This window comes from Lycium barbarum, chromosome 12 (genome assembly GCF_019175385.1).
Source record: "Lycium barbarum isolate Lr01 chromosome 12, ASM1917538v2, whole genome shotgun sequence".
NCBI classification, from domain to species: domain Eukaryota; kingdom Viridiplantae; phylum Streptophyta; class Magnoliopsida; order Solanales; family Solanaceae; genus Lycium; species Lycium barbarum.
The window spans coordinates 22,639,058-22,660,672 of record NC_083348.1 but is presented as its reverse complement, the minus strand read 5'-3'; the positions used below and the strand labels follow the sequence as shown (position 1 = coordinate 22,660,672).

At 38.6% G+C, this 21,615-nt stretch overlaps 1 protein-coding gene and 1 non-coding gene across 2 annotated transcripts; one reads left to right on the top strand and one right to left on the bottom strand.

Annotated features, from left to right (window-relative positions):
• Positions 1-4,783: 4,783 nt before the first annotated feature.
• Positions 4,784-6,354, bottom strand: LOC132624170 (uncharacterized). The gene is made up of 2 exons (XM_060338990.1): positions 6,235-6,354; positions 4,784-6,007 (listed from the first exon to the last, which is right to left on the bottom strand). Exons 1-2 carry the CDS (start codon positions 6,352-6,354, stop codon positions 4,784-4,786), a joined length of 1,344 nt encoding a protein of 447 aa, XP_060194973.1.
• Positions 6,355-6,706: 352 nt separating this feature from the next.
• LOC132625329 (small nucleolar RNA R71) lies at positions 6,707-6,813 on the top strand. Its single transcript, XR_009576767.1, has one exon. It is a non-coding gene; the product is annotated as a small nucleolar RNA R71 (small nucleolar RNA).
• The last annotated feature ends 14,802 nt before the right edge of the window (positions 6,814-21,615 follow it).

Sequence of the window (21,615 nt, the reverse complement as noted above, 5' to 3'; positions counted from 1 at the left end):
GAATAAGTTCTGATTATATAATGATGTTCCCACTTCATTTATTTCATTCCCGCACTTTTCTATCTCTCTCAAGACTTCTAGAAAATTCCACACTCTTCATCCACAAGAACTCAAGAAATATTGGTGATTAATTTCATCAAACAAACAAGAATCAAGTGGAAGAAACATATTAAAGTTCATCCAAGTCAAGGAATTCCTGTGGAAGTGAATTAGGATTTTGGTGCAAGAAGAGTATTCCTACTCAAGGCTTATTCCTACACTATCTAAGGTATGTTTTATGATCTTTCCATGTTGATTAAGAAAATGAGAAGTTGAAACACTTGGATTGTTGAACGGGTATAGGAAATGGGTTACAAAGATGAATGCAATGAAGTTCTTGAGTTGTTGTTGAAATGAATCATGATTATTGAGATGTTGTAGTTATAAGTATGTTATAAATGACGTGTAGAACGTGGAAGCATTAAATGTGAGAGAACATAATAGTAAACTATGACCATGATTATGGAGACATCTAAGTGAAATTGTGAATTATGGATAAGGTGGATGAATGATGATTGTGGTCTATTATATTGTGAACATTGTTATGAATGTTTGGGAGTTGATATAGAGTATGGGAAAAGTAGTAGAAACAAAGGAAATGCTGCCCAATTTTTCCTAGAAATAGTAACACGTTCTTATAGCCGATTAACTAATGTTAATGCGAATCCTCTTGAAGGTAGAAACGTGGGCATCAAAGGAGAACAAGAAAGAAATAGAGTAGTTAAACGACAAAGGTATGTGAGGCTAGTCCTTTTTTTCTATGGCATGAATCTGATGGTATGATTCTCCTTCTTCTTTATGAATTCTCTATATCCCGGAAATCCAAGAGCCTATGATCATGAAAAGTCAAATGAGATATGAGATGTATTATGAGTTCAATAATGATGATGATGAGTTAAGTATAGAGATTTTAAAGTTCATGATATGATGTTTCTATAACGTTAATGAGGTCATTTATTGTTTACACTCACCTTGAGTATAACTATCCTTGAGCTATTATGCATGCATTATGATAAAAGTATGATATGCACATGGTGATGATGTCACACCGTGCCTATATGGACGGGCAGACACTGCTAAGGCGGGCAGACATACACACCACTATAGTGGGCAGCTTATACCCCGGACGCGGGAGGCCTGGACGCAGGCTTATACATTATCACACCATACCTATATAGACAGTCAGCTTATACATTATTACACCGTACCTATATGGACGGGCAACTTATAAATTATCACACCATACCCATATGGACGGGCAGCTTATACATTATCACACCGTACCTATATGGACGGGCAGCTTATACATTATTACACCGTACCTATATGGACGGGCAACTTATACATTATCACACCGTACTTATATGGACGGGCAGCTTATACATTATCACACCGTACCTATATGGATGGGCAGCTTATACATTATCGCATACATGATATGATGATGCTTATGAGTAAGTCAGCATGTGTCATTTTTTTCTATAAGTTACAGTCATATATAGTTGCTCTTTTTTTATGCTTCCTTTATCTCATTGATGTGTCATTATTGTTTATGCCTCTCATACTCAGTACAATATTCGTATTTACGTCCGTTTTCTTTGGATGTTGTGTTCATGCCCACAGGTAGACAGGGAGGTGATCCTGATCCAGACTCATAGGAGCTAGCAGTTGATTTGAGAGCACTCCATTGCTCGGAGGTGCTTGTGATTATTCTTTTGTGTACATGTATATTTTGGGCATAACGGGGTCTTGTCCCGTCCTTATGTCTAGCACTCCAGAAGAGGCTCGTAGATACGCAGTGTGGGTTATATGGTCTCACGAGGTCGCTATTAGGCATATATATGTCTATGATTTTGATAGCCGAAAGGCCAATGTATATAAAAGTATTTATGTTTCCAAATGAGATATGATTTGAGTATAAATGCGATAAAGGAGCGTTAAATGAGTATGATGAGTAATAGAACGAGCAGTGCTCGGTGGTTAGCCCCGGGTACCCGTCGCGGCCCCTAGTCGGGTCGTGATAGGTTGTTCCTCAAATTGTCCTCCAAAATATAATTTCAGCCGGTGACCATTTACCTTAAACTTGTTTCCGCCACTGATCTGTTGAATTTCAATAGCTCCATATGAAGTGACATTTGTAACATTGTAAGGACCTGTCCACGGGATTTTAGTTTTCCTGGAAATAGCCTAAGCCTGCTATTATAAAGAAGTACCAAGTCTCCAATATTAAAACTCTTTGGTCCGATCAAATGGTCATGCCATTTTTTTGTTTTTTCTTTAAACATTCTCGTATTTTCATAGGCTCCCAACCTCATTTCTTCTAATTCATTAATTTGGAGAAATCTGTTTTTTCCAACAGAGGTTAATTCATAATTTAGTGCTCTTAACGCCCAAAAAGCTTTGTGTTCTAATTCAATAGGTAAATGACAAGCTTTTCCAAAGACTAATCTATACAGAGATGTTCCGATTGGCGTTTTGAAAGTCGTTTGGTATGCCCATAGAGCATTATCTAATTTTAAAGCCCCGTCTTTTCTTGAGATTCCAACTGTCTTTTCAAGTATTCTTTTTAATTCGCGGTTGGATACCTCAACTTGCCCTTGAGTTTGAGCATGATATGGTGTTCCTGTTTTATGAGTCACACCATATTTTGACAGCAACAAAGAAAATTGATTATTGATGAAATGAGTCCCTTGATCGCTAATAATGACTCGTGGTGTGCCGAATCTGGTAAAAATATTTTTTCTAACAAAATCACACATGGTATGAGCATCATTTTTTTTTTTTTGGTAGGAATTGCTTCAACCCACATTGATACATAATCCACAGCTACAAGGCTATATGTATAAGAGTGAGAAGATGGAAGAGGACCCATAAAATCTATTCCCCAACCATCAAATATTTCACATACTTGTATTTGTTGTAATTGCATTTCATCTCTCTTAGTGATATTACCTGTTCTCTGAAATTTATCACATTGTGCAACATATGCCCGAGCATCTTTAAATATTGTCGGCCAGAAGAATCCAGCTTCCAAAACATTAAAGGCAGTTCGGTTGGCTGCATAATGTCCACCAATTGCTCCTCCATGACGGTGGTAAAGTATGTTCTTCATATCCTCCTCGGGTACGCAACGTCTAATGATATTATCTGCATAATTTTTAAACAAGTAAGGTTCATCCCACAGGTAATATCTAGCATCAGACATAAGCTCTTTTCTTTGCTGATAAGTGAGATCTTGAGGTGTTCACTTTCCAACCAAGTAATTTGCGATATCTGCAAACCTGGGTGGTTGAGTTACAACAGAAAAAATATGCTCATCCGCAAATTCTTCTTTCATCTCAGTAAACTCAAGAGGCGGGTTCTCTAATCTAGACAAATGGTAAGCTACTTGATTTTTAGTTCCTTTCTTGTCTTTTATTTCAAGGTTAAATTCTTGCAGAAGTAAAATCCATCTTAACAATCTAGGTCGAGCATCTTTCTTTGTTAAGAGGTATTTTAAAGCTGCATGATCAGTAAAAACAGTAACCTTGGTCCCTATTAAATAGTAACGAAACTTTTCAAATGCAAATACTACTGCCAGTAATTCTTTTTCTGTAGTTGCATAATTCAACAGAGCCTCATTCAATGTTCTGCTAGCATAGTAAATGGGACGAAAAATCTTATCTTTTCTCTGGCCTAAAACAGCTCCTACGGCTGTATCACTAGCATCACATATGATCTCAAAAGGCTGGCTCCGATCAGGGGACACAACTATAGGGGTTGTGGACAATCTTTTCTTAAGGGTTTCAAATGCCTTCAAACAATCACCTGAAAATTTAAACTTAACATCTTTTATCAAAAGGTTAGTCAGCGGTTTTGAAATCTTTGAAAAGTCTTTTATGAACCGTCTGTAAAAACCTGCATGTCCTAAAAACGTATAATGATTTTAACTGTTGTGGGAGGGGGTAATCTTGCTATAACATCAATTTTAGCCTTATCAACTTCTATCCCTTTAGTAGTGATTTTATGTCCTAGAACAATTCCTTCTGTAACCATAAAATGACATTTCTCCCAATTAAGAATCAAGTTTGTCTCTTCACAACTCTTAAGAACTATGGTCAAATGGTAAAGACAATATTCAAATTATTTTCCAAAAGGAGTGAAATCATCCGTAAAAATCTCTAGAAATTTTTCGGTCATGTCTGAGAAAATTGCTGATATACAACGTTGAAATGTGGCAGGTGCATTACATAAACCAAATAACATTCTCCTATAGGCATATGTTCCATGGGGACATGTGAAAGTTGTCTTATCCTAGTCTTCTGGTGCTATTGGTATCTGGTTATAACCTGAATATCCATCAAGAAAACAGTAAAAACCATATCCTTCTACCCTTTCCAACATTTGATCAATAAATAGTAAAAGAAAATGGTCTTTTCTGGTGGCATCATTGAGGCTTTGATAATCAATACAAACTCTCCATCCAGTAATTGTTCTAGTAGGTATGAGTTCATTATTTTCATTTTTATGACCGTCATACCTCCTTTGTTTGGTACTACTTGATCAGGACTTACCCAAGGGCTATCAGAAATGGGGTAGATGATACCTGCCGCAAGAAGTTTAATTATTTTATTTTTCACCACTTCTTGCATTGTAGGATTCAATCTCCTTTCGGGCTGGACTATTGGTTTGTAGCTATCTTCCATGAGGATTTTGTACGTACAAATAGCTGGACTAATCCCTTTGATATCTTCCACTGTCCACCTCAAGGCTCTCTGTGTGCTCGTAGTACTTCAATTAAACTGTCTTCCTGTTCAGCATATAGAGAAGATGAACTAATTAGTGGAAATAATTTATGCTCAAGATAAACATATTTCAAATGAGAAGGAAGAATTTTGAGTTCAATTTTTGGTTGAACTTCTTCCGATTGTATCTCCTCATCCTTATAATGTTTTTCCAATATTTCAGCTTTGCTCCTGATGGAGGGATCATCATCTTGTGAGGTGCTAGATTTGGACAAGCATATTTCCATAGAATCTAGAATCAATTTATCATCTTTGAATTCATCTGCAAGATCACTAATCACGTCAATTGAAAAACATAGGGATGATGTCTCCTCTCCTGAAAATCTTAGCATTTTTTGCCTATCAAAAATGACTCTTTCTTCATCTACTCTTAAAATTAATTGTCCTTGATGGACATCTATGATTGTTCTTCCTGTAGCAAGAAATGGTCTACCCAAAATTATCGGTTCATTAGGACATTGCTGCATTTCAAGTATTATAAAATCCACAGGGAAAACGAACTTATCAACTCTTACAAGAATATTTTCAATTATTCCCTTTGTTTTTTTAGTACTTTGATCTGCAAACTGAAGAGAAACACTTATGTTTTTTATTTCACCAGGATCAAATTTTCTAAAAATAGAAAACGACATTAGATTTATTGAAGCCCCAGAGTCACAAAGTGCTTTTTCAAAATATACTCCTCCCAAAGTGCATGGAATTGTAAAACTACCTGGATCCCCTAGCTTTTGTGGTAGTTTGTTTTGAAGTATAGCACTATATTTTTCAGTAAGTACTACCACAGAAGCTTCTTCCAGTTTTCTTTTGCTTGACAAAATTTCTTTGAGAAACTTGGCATATGAAGGCATTTGTAATAAAGCATCAGTAAAAGGAATATTAATGTGAATTTGTTTTAAAATATCCAAAAACTTGGCAAATTGACTATCAAGCTTTTGTCTCTTCATTTTTTGGGGAAAAGGAATTTTCACAGGGAGAATATTTTCCTCTTCCATTTTCTTTTCTTTTTCTTCTGATTGTTCAGAGGGTGTTTCTGCATTCTTACCTTTGTCTACCTGTTGTGATGATTGATTCTTTTCTTGGGTGTCCTTGTAAGTTTCATCAAGGTTCTTATCTAACCGTAAAGCGATGGCTTTAAGGTGCTCCTTTGGATTTTTCTGTGTATTGCTTGGTAAGGGACCTTGAATCTTTTCGGACACAAGAGTTGCCAACTAGCTTAACTGAATTTCCAGATTTTTTAGAGCCGAATTTTGACTCTCCATTTTTTCATCAGTGGATTTGATGTACCTGTACAATAGGTCATCAAGATTCGTATGTGCTTGTTGCGGCCTCTGCTGATATGGAGTTATTTGTTGATATGGTCTGAAAATTGATGGCCCACATTTTTATTCTGGTATCCAGGTGGACTTTGTACCTGTTGCTTTTGAAAGCTTTCGGAGTTTTCAGCACCATTTGGATTGCTCCATTGAAAGCCTGGATGTTTTTGTGCCAAAAGCGTACGGCTTGTATCCGACGGTATTAACTTGCTAATCATTTTGGTTTCTTACTTGACATTCATGGTTTAGATGGTTTCCTCCACATATGTCACAGGCCTCAGCTTGGCTTGACTATTGTTTATTCTCCTGAAAAGATTCAAACTTTTGTGCCAAAGAAGAAATTTGTTGAGTTAGTGTATTTAAAGCATCATCTTGAATTACAGTAGCAGTTTCTTATTAATTACACGATCAGATGGCCATTGAATGGCATTTTCAAATATTTCATTCATCATTTGCAAAGCTTCTTTTGTGGTTTTTCCCATAATGGAACCTCCTGCAGCTGCATCTATCACATTTCGAGAAGAAGGTTTTAGCCCATGATAAAACATATACAATTGCATATGTTCAGCAATGTCATGATGTGGACATTTTCTTAGCATTGTTTTTAATCTCTCCCAAGCCTGATAAACTGACTTCGTGTCAGTCTATAAGAAATTAGTAATATCTTGTCTTAACTTTGTGGTTTTAGCAAGGGAAAAATATTTATTTAAAAATTTGAGTCATCTGATCCCATGTGGTAATAAACCCTTGAGGAAAACTTCGCAACCAAGTCTTGGCATCTACTTTTAATGAAAAAGGAAATAGCCTTAGCTTGATTGCTTCAGGGGATACTCCATTATATTTAGCAGTTTCAACTAATTCTATGAAATTAATCAGATGACTATGTGGATCTTCACTATGATCACCGATTAATGTACATGATTGTTGAATTGTTTGAATTAATCCAGTCTTGATTTCGAAGTTGTTAGCTGCAACTGGAGGGTTCCTCACACTAGATTCACAATTGAAGTGATCTGGTCTAGCATAATCCCTTCGAATTCTGTTTGCTAGTCTTGGAACCACTTCGTCAAACTAATCTTCTGGAACAAGTGGTGGTGGAATTCCTGGTGGTTGATTTTCAACTCCTGGTTGACGCTCCATTTCTTCACGAGTTACGCTTTGAGAAGCGGATGTTTGTTTCTTCCTACGCAAACGAATAGATCTTTCAATTTTTGGATCGTAATATGCCAATTCTTTTGAAGGAGAGCGGGTCATAAACAACACTAATATTGCAATAATAATAATAATAATAATAATAATAATAATATAATAATAATAATAGTAATAATAATAATAATAATAATAATAATAATAATAATAATAATAATAATAATAATAATAATAATAATAATAATAATAATAATAATAATAACAACAACTATCTTCTAACACCAATAATAAAAAATCACTTTTATATAGACAAAAGTGATGAGAACAACAGATGGTAGTACTACTAATGAAATATTATAGCACTTCTATATAAAGGAAGTATATATAATGAACATAGAAAAATTTATAATTATGATAAGAATAGAGATGATGTAAGGATGAAATTGCAGGAAGACCAAAATTATTTTTTTTTAAAGAAAATTTATATGATTACAAATAAAAACACTATTATTAATAAATAAAATTATTAAAATAGTACTCAGTAGGTAATGATAATATTAATGAATATATAGATAATGATAAACATAAACGTAAGTTCTCAAATTAGTGACAAAACACTTAGTCTGAAGTAGATGTATGCCAATCCCCGGCAACGGCGCCAAAATTTTGACGAGGCCAAAGTGCATAGGAAATTTCGCTCGTACTCTATCAAATTCTGATATAGTTTAAGATATCGTCCCACAAAGATTGGAAAATCTATGCTACAGACTTGTAGTATTTTTGCTGCTATTTGAGAGAATTAGATTGATGAAAGGAGAGTAGTGACTTAAATTTGTAAATTACTTTAACAAAAGAAACAACTTCCAAAAGATTATCTTAAAAGAAAGAGTTGGGTGTCGTTGAATCCACTTAGTGTATATATGACAATAATTTTTTTTTAGTAAATTCCACAAAGCAGTAGAAATAGTTCCTAGACTTGATTTGTGTTGTGAGGAATAAAGACCTCTTGCGATTAGTCCTTAAATCAATAAACTTATTTGAAACAATCCCTCCACGAGAATTAGAATTGAAAGAAATAAGATAGAGATGCCTCAAATCAATACACTTATTTGAGACTATCCCTCTGTGAGAATTTGGATGGAATGAAATACGATAAAGATTTAAACCTAAGAACTAACTTCAAATAACCCCTCCATGAGAATTAGGATTAAAAGAAGCAAGTTCAAAGATTTGGAATAATAGATGACTAAAAATTATTGTTACATATATATTTTATGCGATTATTATAGTATATTAATTTCCCTCCTTGTTAGAATTACAAATTAATATAACTATAATCATAACACAAAATATACTGAGTAACGATAATGATTAGTAGAACATATCATTCCAACACAAAGTATGACACTTAAATAATATCAAGATGAGGAATAAGAAAAATAAAATAATATAACATTACACCAAGTTTCTTCAACTATCCCACCAAAAAGAGATTACTCCATTATGGAGTTAGAAAACAGAAAATATGAATTTATGAAGCTAGAAATATTGAAAGACTCGCAGAAATATTTTTACTACAAGGGAAAGAAAAGAGAATAGAACAAGATTAACACTTTGTCTTCTAAATTATAGGATGATTTATAAGCAAAGTGATGCTTCTATTTATAGGAAAATGTAGTGTCTTCCCCCTACGAATGCATTCCTTGAAGTAGTGCTCACATCCGTGACCTTACTTGATGGGTGAGAGTATAACAATGGTAGTTGCACCCGTAAATTTGCAACTTCTTTCTTGATGCCCATAGTTGATGGGTGTGAGTATGAAAGTGGCGGTGACACCCGTGGATTTCAACACTTGACGGGTGTGGGATTATGCAACTTCTTTCATGATGCCCATAGTTGACGGGTGTGAGTATGAAAGTGGCAGGGACACCCGTGGATTTCAACACTTGACGGGGGTGAGATTATGCAACTTCTCCCAATGTTGTCTTTTGTAATTCCCACATGACTTATGAATTCGTGGTTGCACCTATTGAATTCATTACTTACTTCTTTGACAATTTATTTCTTCTCTATTCGTCTGCATTACTCCTCTTCCTGTAGAATTTGTCAGAAAATATGCGAGAATAGGATATATTTATTCATGTTTTATTTAAAAACTTATTTTTATATACAAAATATCATTAATAATTTATATCCATCACCGCTATAGCGAGCCCGCTACAGCGACAAGGCACAGCTATGGCGACGCCTTGGCCGCTTGTAGCGGCCCTCTTACCGCTGTTGCGGCTTTGCTGCAGCAGCCATACCACCGCCGCAGTGGAGCTACTTCAGGCACAATCAGATTTTTTAGCTTTTTCTACTATTTCATGCATGGCCTATCCCCGTTAATTTTTTATGCCACACTATTCTAACTCCGCTATTCACTTTTTTAGGTTAATTGTGTCACTTGTCATGGCGGATCAACAACAAGGGAAACAACCCCCGGCTCCCCCTGCATATATCAAGTTCCCCAACAACACTTGCAAGCGGCGTTTCATGGAGCAGCAGACCAAGGGTCTGCTTCATGATAGGGCTTTCGTTATGGACCGGGTCGAAGAAATGGCCTCAGAATTTTACCAGACCCTACATCGTATTGGTTGGGCCCAGTTAGCTGAGGTGCCCCATGATGTCAACTGCAACTAGGTCAGGGAGTTTTATGCTATGCTCCCCATAGTGGATTGGACTGCCCTGTAGCTACAGATTACTATTCGGGGGGTCCCAGTGACAGTGAGTGTCGAGGCCATCAACGCCATTCACGGGCTGCCCAACCCACAACAGGATGAGCTTCGGGATAAGGATGTTGAAAGTAATGGACCATGGCTGGTAAGGATGTTGGTACGAGAATCGAAGAGGAAGAAGGCTACTTGGGTTGTCTCACGATTGGCTATAAAGAGCCGACACTTTACTGCTGAGGCCCGGAGGTGGCTAAACCTCGGTGCTTAGTGGGTTCGCCCCTCGAGCAATACTACTGATGTTACTTACCCACGGGCCCTCGTCGTGGCTTGCATTCTAGATGGTGTGCCCGTGAATATGGGTATGCAGGTGATCGAGGAGTGGCGGAGTTTTATAGACAAGGCTGGCCCGAGCTTGATATTTCCCTCCCTGATTACCCATCTCTGTCGTAATGCCGGGGAGCCTACGGAGCCTGAGGACCGCTATGTGGAGTGCGATGTTGCCTTTGACCCATTAAAGGTCAAAGGGTCATAGGGCAGGGGCAAGATAAAGAGTACTACTCAGATGACAGCGAGGACAGCGGTGGCACACTAGATGGGAGCGGTCAGTCAAAGACCCCCGGGTACTCTAGAGAGCATGGAGGCTGATATGGCTGCGGGGAGGGCGGCCATGATGGGGTTTGCACGGCCTTCCATGGAGGTCGGGTCGTATAGCAGTGCTGTGGGTACTAGCTATTTTACTACAGAGCAGATGAAGAGTTACATGGAGACCCAGACCAAGATGGGAGAGGCTGTGGATGCCTTGCAGGGTGCCTATGGATCCTTGGCTAAGGCCCATATGGATTTCCAGAAGAAAAAGAGCTGGGCTAGGGACAAGCTTTTTGTGAAGATGTGGAAGGGCATCAAAAGTGTCTTGAAGGCCCTAGTCCCGAAGGTGAAGACTCCCAATTCTCTTTCCTCATCGAGTCCGGACTTGGTAGCGAGGACTTTAGTGACTCGGAGGATGGGGGCAATGAGGCGACTAGCCGAGGAGAGGTTTAGAGATCCCCCCCCCCCCCCCTCTTATCAGCTTTGGTTATCATTTGCCCGTGTTGGGCTTTGATGTTTAGACAATATTTTTTTTGATTTGGTTGTGTTTGACATGTTTGGATACTCTTTCTTTTGGTTGTTTTGACGCGCGTGCCCCGGTTTTAGGGTGCTCGTAAGACAATTGCCCTCGTGGGGCAGATGTTTTTATAGATATATCTGTTTTGGAAATTGATTTATTCTCGTTTTGTTGATGGGCTACACAACTTGGCAAAACAGGGGCGAAAGGAGGAGGCTACTGGTCAGATGTTACTGCTGTGGCGGTCACTTGACCGCTGCAGCGGTACCGCTATAGCGGTCCTGTTATATCCCGTAAGTTTGCGTAGTCGTAAAGAATTGAAATAAACTTGACTTGTGAGAAATGAGGCCATATCTTGGTTCTAGCCAATATGTGTGTGCAACTCATGGAAAATATTGGTGCGGGAGTATGGAGGATGGCCAAGGGCCAATTTGGGATTTTGGAAATTTGTTTCGGGAATTACTAAACGAGATTTTTAACGAATTGGGCTCAACAAAAATAAAAGGAAATTGAGGCCCAACTCACTAAGGTGGCCGGCCATGGCCCAATTTAATGACCCAAATCTTGAATTAAGAAGTCATGTGATTTACATGTGACAAAATATTAAAGGGGGCAATATTATATATATGCAAGCTTATCTTTAGAAGGTTCAAGAAAATCAATTAAAGCACAAAAATTGAAGAACCCCCATTGAAGGAGCTCTCGGCCGAGCATCAAGGGGAGGAGAAAAATAATTTTCCAAGCTTTGTTTCCAACTTAAAAATCCTGTTCTTCTTGTATTCATGATGTATACAAGACGCTCTCCGACGTGATACAATTAGTTCGGCGTAAGAGCGACGTTTGCGGCAAGTCGGAACTTTAAGAAAAAGGTGAGATTTTCATGTTTTTATGTTATGAAATGGATATGTATGTGTTAGTGATTAGAGTTGCATGAAGATTTCGGAATTTCTGTTGTGTTTGGATGTAGCCGTGTAGGTGTGTGAAGTAGTGTTTGGCCGTGAGCCATGGATAGTGAAGGGGAGGCGAAATGAAGTTCATTTAGTTGAGTAGTTGCGCCGTTGTGGTATGTATGACGTAAATGAAAGTTTAACGAGTTGAATTGGCATTGAAATTGGTTGTATGTCATTATGGGAAATTATGCGATTTTATATAGTTTTTATATAATTGTGAAAGTAAGATCATAGGATGTAAATTGATGTTGTTGTTAGTGAATTTGGAAGGAAACGATGTGAGTTAGTATGTTCGTCGTGGTCGTAGACGCTTCGGATGGAATATGGAAAGTGACAAATCATTCGAACTCATTTATATTGTTTGGAACATTGTTGGAATGTGTTTGAATAATCTTGAATGGGTAAATGAATATGATAATGTTGATGTTAGTTTGACATTGTAAAGTTTGTATGAAAGTTGTCATCTTATGTAGAAAGAAGGTCATTGATGTTAGAACCTATTTCGTTGTGAACTTGACGTCGTTTGGTATTGTTGGCTTGTTGTTGTCGATGTTGTGAGCCGAGCTAAGCCTCGGGGGTGTCATATATATAGGGGAAGTGCTGCCGAAATTTCGGTAGACAAATATAAAGTTAAATGAATTCTTAAAAGTCTTGCAATTCCTAATTGGTAACTTTGACCATTTGTAGATTTTGAGCGAAACGGGATTTGATTTTGCGCGAGCATAAGCCGCGAGAAAGGTATGTAAGGCTACCCTATTTCTTCTTTTGGCATGTCCTAGGAAGTCAAGGTCGATACTTGAGCCTCGGGGGCAATTCTGTTCATAGAAATCCGAAATTGAATTTGAGCACTATTCATTCAATCTAATTGAACTATAAATCTCACGTTTTGGTCGGAAGGAAATCAAATGTCCGAAACTTTTGTAAATGTGATCAAGTCGACTCGAAACTTCCTTGGATGATAACACGAATGATGGTTTCACCGAAGCTTGATATATTATGATACGTACACATGAGTTCGAAAGTTTATTTGATTTCATACATATGAAGTTGGCACGATACCTAAAGACCTATTTGATATATTCCTTAGTTGTTAATAAAGAAAACAAGTGATATAATTAATACCTTGATATGTAGTGGTGTGTGTGCGTATGAATCTAAGTTGTACTTAATTTGCTATATACGTCATCCGAAAGATAGCTGATATGACTAATACTTCGGTTTTGCGAAGATTGACTTCCGAAACATTTATGGAGCGTTCCGTACTTCGAACGCTCGTATCTTTCGTATACTAGTTCCGATCGACCCGAAACTTGTTTCTGGACCTCCAGACATCGACATTGTGTTTGCATATAAGTATGTTTGTATCTCGGGTCTTGATTGAGTGCACGTGGTTTCGCACTACTCTGTTCGTGCAAGCGTTGATTTGGATTTCACTGAGCCCGGGCCAGGACATGTTCTCGTGCGTATTTCTCTGCATTATTCACCGCGTCCCTCTCACTTGCGGGCCGGGGCATGTTACGTATGATATGATGACATTATGATATGATGACGGGGTGGTGGCCAGGATGGCACATTCACCGCGTCCCGCAAAAGAGGGCCGGGGCACGTTACATGCATGCATGATACATGACATTGACATACATGAAATCTGATTCACCGTGCCCCTCGCTGAGGGCCGGGGTACGTTACTTGCATATATGTTACATGACATTGGTATATTTGATATATGTTTCACCGCGTCCCTCATCAAGGGCCGGGGCACGATACATGAATATTTGATATATGATGTTAATATATATGATTCCATATACCGCGTCCCTCACAAAGGGCCGGGGCATGTTATTTGACATATACATATAAAATATACGATCCTGTCATGCACACCCTGAGTTTGGTAGGTAAGCTTTTGGTATACAGGATGATTCACGTATTTATTGTATTTCTTCTGGCCTCCGACATCGACATATGAATATATAGATGACTTGTGTGTGGAAGGTAAGCGCTCTGTATTTTGGATAGCGTACTTGTTTTTGGCACCGTTGTTCGGGTCATGTTTCTAGTTTCTGTATTCCATGCTTTACATACTCAGTACATATTCCGTACTGACCCCCTTTCTTCGGGGGCTGCGCTTCATGCCACGCAGGTACAGACGCTTATTGTGGTGGTCCGCCAGCCTAGGTACACAGTCGGCTTTTGGGAGTGCTCCTTTGTTCTGGAGCCCACCTTTTTGGTACAGATCCTTCAGTTGTACATATTATTGTGTTTATGATTATTCTGGGGTACGGCGGGGCCCTGTCTCGCCATGTAATTCTGTTGTCTGTATTAGGGGCCTGTAGACATGTATGTGGGTTACGGGTCATGTTTGCTCAGAAATGTGTACTTGGTTTCTGTTTGATTCTCCCCTGCACTATGCTAACATAATCGGGTCACGTGTATGTTATAAGTATCGGGTTAAAGGATATGTTTATAATTTGTACGCACGAGGTTCGAGGAAAAAAAAAATTAAGTGTAAGCGTGATTCGGTTGGTAGGTTTGTACGGGTGCCCATATCGGGCACTAGTCACGGCCCACGGGGTTGGGACGTGACAGGTCCTGGCAGAAATTTTGGGCTTGTTATAGCGGTCTGAGGCCCGCTATAGCGATCCAACTGTAGCGGTCCTTGTACCGCTACAGCGGTGCTACAGTGCCAGTGACTGAATGTTTTTGGTTCTTTCTGGTATTCCATCCCAGATCGCGTAGGGGTTCACTAAAATTGCTTAGCACGTAAGTATGAATGCGCTATTAACTTCGCTAATAGTCCCAGCATAATCACCCAGTCTACAACACCAACATTACTATGGAACTTTCACTTGGTCACACAATTATTTACGCACCTATTTATGGAAGGTCTTCCTTGAGTCGAAATAGAGAGACACCAATTGGAATCGACAGATACCAATTAGTCCGTCAAGATACCAATTGGAATCAACCAGATACCAATTGGATCCTACTAGGGGACGGCGTATTGGGGTGGCACGATAGAATGAACGAAAAGATACTTCACGATGCCCTATAGGCTCTTGCGGAATAGTGTTTCTTACCTTCCCAGTTTCGACAATCAACTCATCATTTCATGTCACAATACCCTTGAGAAGATTATATTAGCTTCTCATCACAACACATCACTGTAGATTTAATCACACGGGAATAATGGCATGGTACCCTTGAGAAGATTATATTAGCTTCTCATCACAACACATCACTGTAGATTTAATCACACGGGAATAATGGCATGAAGCCTACACAATCAATCAATCACATTTATGTAGGAATTTAACCATACAATACCATGCATGAAAACTAGCTATGCTTTCTCCTAAGGAGATCACCAAACATACAATCAACTAACCAAAGTCTAACTTAAGTAAACCATAACCTACTTCTTTGACGAACAGATATTTGAGTCTCCAAGAATTTCTCATCTGCTTAGCCTTTATCCGATTCCATCAGCGATAATGTTCGTAGGGAAGGGTGGAAAAGAAATTAGAAGAGCTTCTTTTTCGGGGGGTCCATGGTTTTTTTTTTCTTTTATCAGAAACCCTAGGAGCAGCCCTTGAGTGTCTTTTCTTGAAAAGGAAGAGAAAAAAGACTAAGTTACAGAAATTCGGGCTACTGTTTCGTGTGGACCGTTGCGGCGATCGCTAAGCCGCTATAGCGGTACCGCTATGGCGGTCCACTGACTGCTATACCGGTCCGCTTTATTTTCTTGTCCGAAATTTCCAAATCCTTCCGAAATTGATTTTTACCACTCTTAACTCTTAAAACACATCATGGAGCTTATTATTTACAATCCTCGACCTAGATTGGGCATGGTTTCGCGAAATATTAAATAACGACCGGACGGGTCGTTACAAGTATCCAGATGGCTCCTTATGATGCTTTTTACGAGCGGAGATGTAGATCACCTATAGGATGGTTTGATGTTGGAGAAAATTAGTTAGTAGGCCCAGACTTCATAGAGCAATGAATTGACAAGGTGAAAGTGATTCAAGAGAGGTTACTAGCGGCGCAGAGTCGACATAAATCCTATGTAGATAACCAGTGGCGCAAGCTAGAGTTCGAGGTAGGAGATTTGGTCTTCCTGAAGATCTCACCTATAAATGGAGTGATGAGATTTGACAAGATGGGTAAGTTAAGCCCTCGATACATTGGGATATATAGAATCATTCGTACAGTGGTTAAGGTAGCATATGAGCTAAAACTACCTTCTCAATTGGAGTCTGTACATCCAGTATTCCATGTGTCCATGCTCCGTAAGTGTATAGGAGATCCCTCAAGAATTGTACCGGTAGATGATATCCAGGTGACTGAGCAATTATCTTACGAGGAGATCTGTCACGACCCAACCGGAGGGCCATGACGTGCACCCGTAGCTAACCCACTGGGCACCTCTCATCGTATATTCACATTCATATCTACATGAGCCACATTGCCTATTAACAATTCTATGCTTCAATAATACAATTTCTAGCGGCTAAAACACTTCTATATATATATATATCAACGCCAACAACTATGCTCATACACATATACACAAGCCAACGAGCCTGACAAAATAATATACCAAAACATGAGCCGACAAGGCAAAAGACATCTACTAAACATGACTATCTACGAGCCCCTAAGAAGAGCAGGAAACATCATCATAAAGACGGGACAGGGCCCTGCCATGCCCATATGTATATACACAAAAGAATAATACCAACAGCGGCAGGTCCGGATCATATGGAGCTCCTCTATGCAGTCTCTGAGCAAGTAATCTATGGATCAAGCCTATCCCCCTTCCACCTGCGGGCATGACGCAGCATCCACAAACAAAAGCAAGTCAGTACGAACAATGTACTGAGTATGTAAAGCATAATCAACATCATAATAGAATCATAAGAAATGACATAAGATAGAAGAGTCATGAAATGATGGAGCCATTTGTACCTCTAGCGACCATCATCATGTATTCTTACCCTTTTTCTAATAGGAACCTTTCATCTCCAATGCTTACTTATATAGTAGTACCATACCCGACCATAGAGGTTCGGTGTCTTACTTACCCGGCCATGACACGGCTCGGTGTTATACCTACTTGGCCCTACCAAGGCTCAGTGTTATTCGTACCCAACTGCAGTGGTGCGCGCGCGGTAGATACCATACCTGGCCACGTAAGCTTGGTGTCACATCATAGTCATACATAATTATACATGTATACATAGGAGTCCATATGTATCATCAACATCATCATCATTGTTTTCACTATATCCTTCCTTGGAAGATCAACTATCATATAATGAAGTAATGGTATCGTGAGAATACCAAGAATCATGAGCTTTAGTAATTCTAGGGATGAAGTCATTTTGGAAGACATTATAGAGCTTATGTGAAGGTATATAGTGATGGGATCATGCCTTAATGAAAGAAGGGTTAACCTTACATACCTCTTTGTCTTCTTAATTACTTAACGTTCACCGTCAAAGCTTGTAAAATCTACATTTAGAAGGATTCATACCATGGGTAAGCCTTAAAGATACTCTTAAATTCAAACTAGAATAATTCATTAGTTAATAAAAATTGGGCAGCATTTCCCCTATTTCATCGACTTCCACCATATTACAAAAGAAATCCCAAAATTCCATAATAACATTTGCAATATCATAATCAAGCAATCACATTCTATTAAGTCTTCAAAATTCATTATCATATTAGACTTATACTAACAAATTCACACCAACCCTTAGCACATTTTCGTACAACGCTTCCTCATCATCATTATTACCTTCCATAACAAGATTATATCCATATCATATTGAGAATCAAGACTCAAGTTAGTTTACTACTCAAAAATATCATAAAATCTACATTTAGACCTCATCTTCTACTTTCTCCTTCTACCCAAGTTGTATAACAACTAAACTTTCTTGATAATATGAAATAAGCATGACAACTAACCTTTTATCTCATAAGAATGAGCTTTAAATCAAGCTATCAACTTATATGAAAACCCTAGCTTCAATACCCAAGTTCTTCTTGAAGTCTACTAACTCTAATGAGCCTTCCAACACAGGAACACCTTAATTCTTGCTATTTTATCTTTGTTTTCCCTTGGGTTTGAGTGGAATATGCCTGGAGAATGGTTTTGGAGCTTTGGAGAGTTTGGAGAAAGTGTGGGAAATGAAATAATGAACAAGGGTGGCCATATTTAACAAAAATAATTTTGGCCCGACCCGGATATACGGTCAACTATACGGACCGTATAATTGATACGGTCAATATAATTGGACCATATAATCTCAAAATGGAGTCACCCCTCTCTTGAAGCATTCTACGGACTCATTATATGGACCGTATAATTTATATGGTCTGTAAAAATGGCCGTACAAACTGGAAATTCCCGAAAATCATTTTTGTCGACTCGTTCAACTTCCAATCCTTATGGAACCTTCTTGGCACTTATATAACACTTCATTAATCATCTAAGAGACCCTATAGCATCCCCTCAACACATTGCTAAATACGTATCAAATCAACTATCGCGAAACCCTTCCAAACATGACTTACATTCACTTCCTTCAACAACATTGGTCTCACATATCCATATGACTTCGAAATTTTATGGTACTCACTTTAAGCTATCTAACACTCTCTTTAATCTTGTAAGGACTTCATGTTCATCTTGAACTCACATTAGTCTACTCACAAGGCAACAAATCCGAAATTTCCGAGATGTAACATTCTCCCCCCTTAGAAACGTTCGTCCTCGAATATTAGATTCTTGGGGATTCTATAAAAAATTTGCCAGAGTTTCCCCTGTAATATGGCACTACCATCCTGTCACAGCAACCCAAAATACATCGCCTCATAGGGCTACAACAATAACATCAATAACCATGGCCACACATGACCAAGAAAGCATCAAGGAAAGCACTACATACCTGAGGATAATGGCGTCTCTGCCTGAGTCTCCTCTAGATGTGGAAACAATTGCGGGTACCTGAAATTCAGGTCTTCTTCTGCTTCCCAAGTCATTTCCTCTCTATTATTATTTCTCCATAAAACTTTAACAGAAGTAACATCTTTGGTTCTGAGTCTCCGTACTTGCCTATCTAGAATGGAAATGGGAACTTCTTCGTAGGATAATTACTCAGTGACTTGAACATCATCTACCGGTACAATTCTGGATGGATCTCCAATGCACTTACGAAGCATCAATAAATGGAAAACTGGGTGACCTGACTCCAAATCAGGAGATAGATCTAATTTGTAAGCCACTTGGCCTACCTTGCGTACAATCTCATAAGGTCCAATGTACCAGGGAATAAGCTTGCCCTTTTTGCCAAATCTCATAACGCCCTTCATTGGCGACACCTCCAAGAATACCTAATCTTTCACTTGGAACTCTAGGTCCCTTCGACGATTATCGGCATGGGATTTCTGACTACTCTGAGTTGTTAATAACCGGTCCTGTATAAGCTTGACCTTTTCTATAGCTTGCTCGACCAAATCTAACACTATCAATTTAGTCTCTCCCACTTCGAACCACCCAATTGGCGATCTGCACTTGCGCCCATATAAAGCCTCATATGGGGCCATTTGGATGCTAGAATGATAACTGTTGTTGTAGGCAAATTCGATAAGCAGTACGTGATCATCCCAACTACCTCCAAAATTCAATACACATGCCCGTAGCATATCCTCAAGCGTTGGGATGCTACGCTCAGCTTACTGATCAGTCTGTGGATGAAATGGTGTACTAAGACTCACCTGAGTCCCCAAACCTTCTTGAAACGATTTCCAGAAATTAGTCGTAAACTATGTCACTCTATCGGAAATAATGATACTGGAACACCATGGAGTCATACTATTTCTCTGACATAAAGCTTTGCATAATCTTTCGCCACATACGTAATTTTGACCGGTAGGAAATGAGCTGACTTCGTAAGTGTTACACCTCTAGTTTTAATTGTAGGAAAAACTTACGGCTCCCTAGTTGAGTATTCCTTGAAATGGATATTTCTACTCAAGTATTGAGATGCTAAGTATTTTACCCCATTTATGGAGGTACTAGCAGGTAATCTGGGTATATTACAGGATTAGAAGTTGACCGGATTAAACCGACACAGGCAGAGCAGATTCAGGGAAGTCTGCAAACATCAGACATTATCGATGGACCGTCGATCATATGGATGGGCCATCAATATGCACCGTCACTATATTCTGAAAATCGTGATTTACAGAAGCAGATCGAGGAGATACGTCGACGGACCATCGATCTGTTGACGGGCCATCAATCTCCGCCGTCAATAGGACTCTACAGCTTCTGATCTGCAGAAGCAGGTTGATGGAGCAAGTCGACGGACCATCGACACATCGACGTGACCGTCGACCCGCTCATCGAACTGTTTCTCTGGAACTTTCCAGTTTCAGCTATAAATAGACAAGTTGATCTCCAAATTTTCAGATTTCAGTCTCTCTCCAAGTCTTGAAGGTTCTAGAAAAATTCTCTCATCATATCATCATATATCCAAAGGAAATCAAGGAATAACCACCAAAAATTAGTAGAGTCAAGTGCAGGGATACTCTCTAGGATTTGTGGAAACCAAGAATCTCTTTGGTGTTGAAGTAGGGTTTTCTCCAAGTGAAGTAGTTCCATTCAAAGTCCATTCCCACATCATCAAAGGTAAGTTTTATGTTCAATTCATGTTATTAAGAATATTGAGAGGTTAAAAGACTTGGATTATGGAAGGGAGGAGAATATGGGTACAAATATGGAAATAGTGATACTCTTGATTAATGACTTAACTTGAATCATAGTTCTTGACATGTTATGAGTACAAACTTGTAGTGAATGATATGAATGATATTAAAGGAGTATTTTATGAGAATGAATATGATGTTGTAATATAGGTATGGTTATGGATGATCTTGAAGGTGGATTTAAGAAGCAAACAATGTTTAGCTTAAAGAATCTATTGATTATGTTATCATGAGTGTTCTTATTGATGTTTGAGGGTTACCTTATTTCATGGAAGAAATTGTCAAAACAAAGGAATTGTCGCCAAATTTCCGGTTTTCTATTTTAGTACAAATTCTCGTGAAGGTAGCATCGTGAGCTCGAAAGGCAAGCAAGTAGGCAATAGAATTAAAAATATATAAAGGTATGTGAGGCTAGTCCCTTCTTTTCTAAGGCATGATTCCTATTGTATGACCTCCTTTATCTTCCCATGACTTCCTCATTTTCTGGAAATTATAAGTCTATGGTTATTAAGAGCTACTCATGAGGTAATGGTAAGAGACGTGCTATGAATGTGATAATGATGACGATGAATTTATGTCTAGAGATTCTAAAGCTCATGATATGGTAGTATTATGAAGCTAATGATACTTATATGATCCTTTGATGTTATTCATTGTTGTTAGACTCACCGTATGTTACTAGTTCCTTCAAGGTGAGACATGATAATCATGACTACTCCATAATGGCATCGGGGGTTCTCGACCTTACGTCACCCCGATAGAGTTGTAGCTTTTACTTGA